General features: G+C 36.5%; 1 protein-coding gene across 1 annotated transcript in view; it reads right to left on the minus strand.

Annotated features, from left to right (window-relative positions):
* Window positions 1-262: 262 nt before the first annotated feature.
* Window positions 263-1,884, minus strand: part of CAPN10 (calpain 10) — an 11,024-nt gene continuing 9,402 nt past the window's right edge. Inside the window, exons 11-12 of the mRNA XM_009072508.1 lie at window positions 1,371-1,416; window positions 263-358 (exon numbers count right to left, since the gene is read on the minus strand). Of these exons, the coding sequence (XP_009070756.1) occupies window positions 329-358; window positions 1,371-1,416 (76 nt within the window). The 3' untranslated portion in view covers window positions 263-328. The remainder of the gene's footprint in view (window positions 359-1,370; window positions 1,417-1,884) is intronic.

The raw sequence follows: 1,884 nt of genomic DNA on the forward strand, positions 1-1,884 counted from the left end.
CAGGTTTTCTGGATTTCTTCCAAAGTTGTAGCTTGGGTTAAAACATGCACATATTCTTCACCTGTATTTTTGAAGAACTGAGGTACCTTAGGGTTTGCTGTACAATGCTTGTTCTGAAAACACTGGAAGAACAAATACTTAAGAGTGTACATGATTAAAGGAGGTATTTTTACAAAGAAGTCATCGTAGGCCTGACAGTAGGTACCAGTGAAAAAGAGTTGAGCTAAGAGCATCTTCTTGTTATTCCATTTAAAACCAAGATCAGCAAGAGGTGAGGCATTCCTTGGCTTTCTGATGCTTCTTGAAATGACAGCGTGAGAATTCCAGATTACTTCTCCATCACAGTTGTAAAGGAAATCTATAAAAAAAAGTTATTTCACAAGTTATTTTTTTGTCAAGAAGGAATTCATAAGGAATTATAGTGAATCAGAGAAAAGAAAGATTTAGAAATTAAGAGCAAAATGCAAACCTTTCCTGTGAAACATTTTTAAAAGCTTTGAAAAAAAAGTTGTGAAAGCATTTAAAAAGAAACATATCTTTGAATAGATTCCTTTTGACAGAATGGCCTTGCAATGTCTTGTTTTCAAACCAACGACAACAAAGGACATTCATTATACACATCATCTCCTAAATATCGAAATAACAAGAACCACATGGAAAGTGCACACAGGTCTGTGCCCATTTTTGTGAGGCACACAAAATCCACACTGCTTGTGTGGTTTTAAGGACAAAATGTAATCACTGGTCATCATGACCTACATTAAGAAAATGAGCAGCCAGTTCTAACCATGGGTGAAGAGTTTTCCCTATGATTCTTGTTTTGTTAGGACTTCAGAGGAAAAGATCCAAGTATCAAGAATATTATCAAGGGCATGTTTTGATCCACCAGCCTCATCAGGTATCTTTAAACCACTATTAAAATAACAGTTAAAATGAATTTTTAATTCACCAAATTTTAACCAAGTTCTCCTCTCCACTCAGCAAGAACACCCTAAGTATTAGGTACTCAGCACTCATATCCAGCACTTCAACACTACATGCATATCTAATCAAGTGAAACAGTAACAAAATATTGAACAGCTGACACAAACTTGATCAGAACGACTTGCACACCAAGGATTCTATTGGTAGGATGCTATATGGGCTGGCTGTAAGGAAACAACCAGAAAAATCTAAAAAACTAAACTCTAGAGTGGGGAAGATTAATCCTTGAATTGTCTGTTTAATGATCTTCCTTTTTCCAGGACACCAAATTAATATCAAAGCCAATCAGAGGGAGGAAGGATGTGATATACAATTAGAGCAAGTAGATCTATGGTGACAATAAGAATGAATCCATCAAAATTTGTCCAGCAAGATGTATCACTTACCTCTTGCAATACTTGTCCAAGTGTCTCCAGGCTGTGAATGCGTTTCCTGTGGAAAACCCAAACCACACTTATTTCTGCACAAAGCATTGGGGATCTTGTAAACATAAATCATTTATCCCACAGGTAAAAGAGAAGAGTTATGCCAGGCTTTCTTCCTCATCCTTTTCCTAATGGAATCTTGATGCAATTCTATGGAATCTTACTGCAATCTTATGGAAGCTACAAACTCCAATTCAGACCTCTTGCTACTCACATCAGGCAGAACTACCCTGAATAAGGTTAGCTGCTCATTGCATTTTCTCAAAAACAACCCTAATTATTAGAAAACACAGCTAGATTTTGGCTTAAGTCCTAATACCAGACACATCTGGTAATTGGTTGCTTTAGTAACTTCTCCACCACTAGATATCTGTTGTTCAGCAACTGATGCAAGCAGATTTAACAAATACTTCTTTTTGCAAGTTTTTCTTCCAACATAAGCAAAGTGGTAAGCAATGCTTGCAAACAGCAGGAA

This window comes from Acanthisitta chloris, unplaced genomic scaffold (assembly GCF_000695815.1).
Source record: "Acanthisitta chloris isolate BGI_N310 unplaced genomic scaffold, ASM69581v1 scaffold15880, whole genome shotgun sequence".
Taxonomy (NCBI): domain Eukaryota; kingdom Metazoa; phylum Chordata; class Aves; order Passeriformes; family Acanthisittidae; genus Acanthisitta; species Acanthisitta chloris.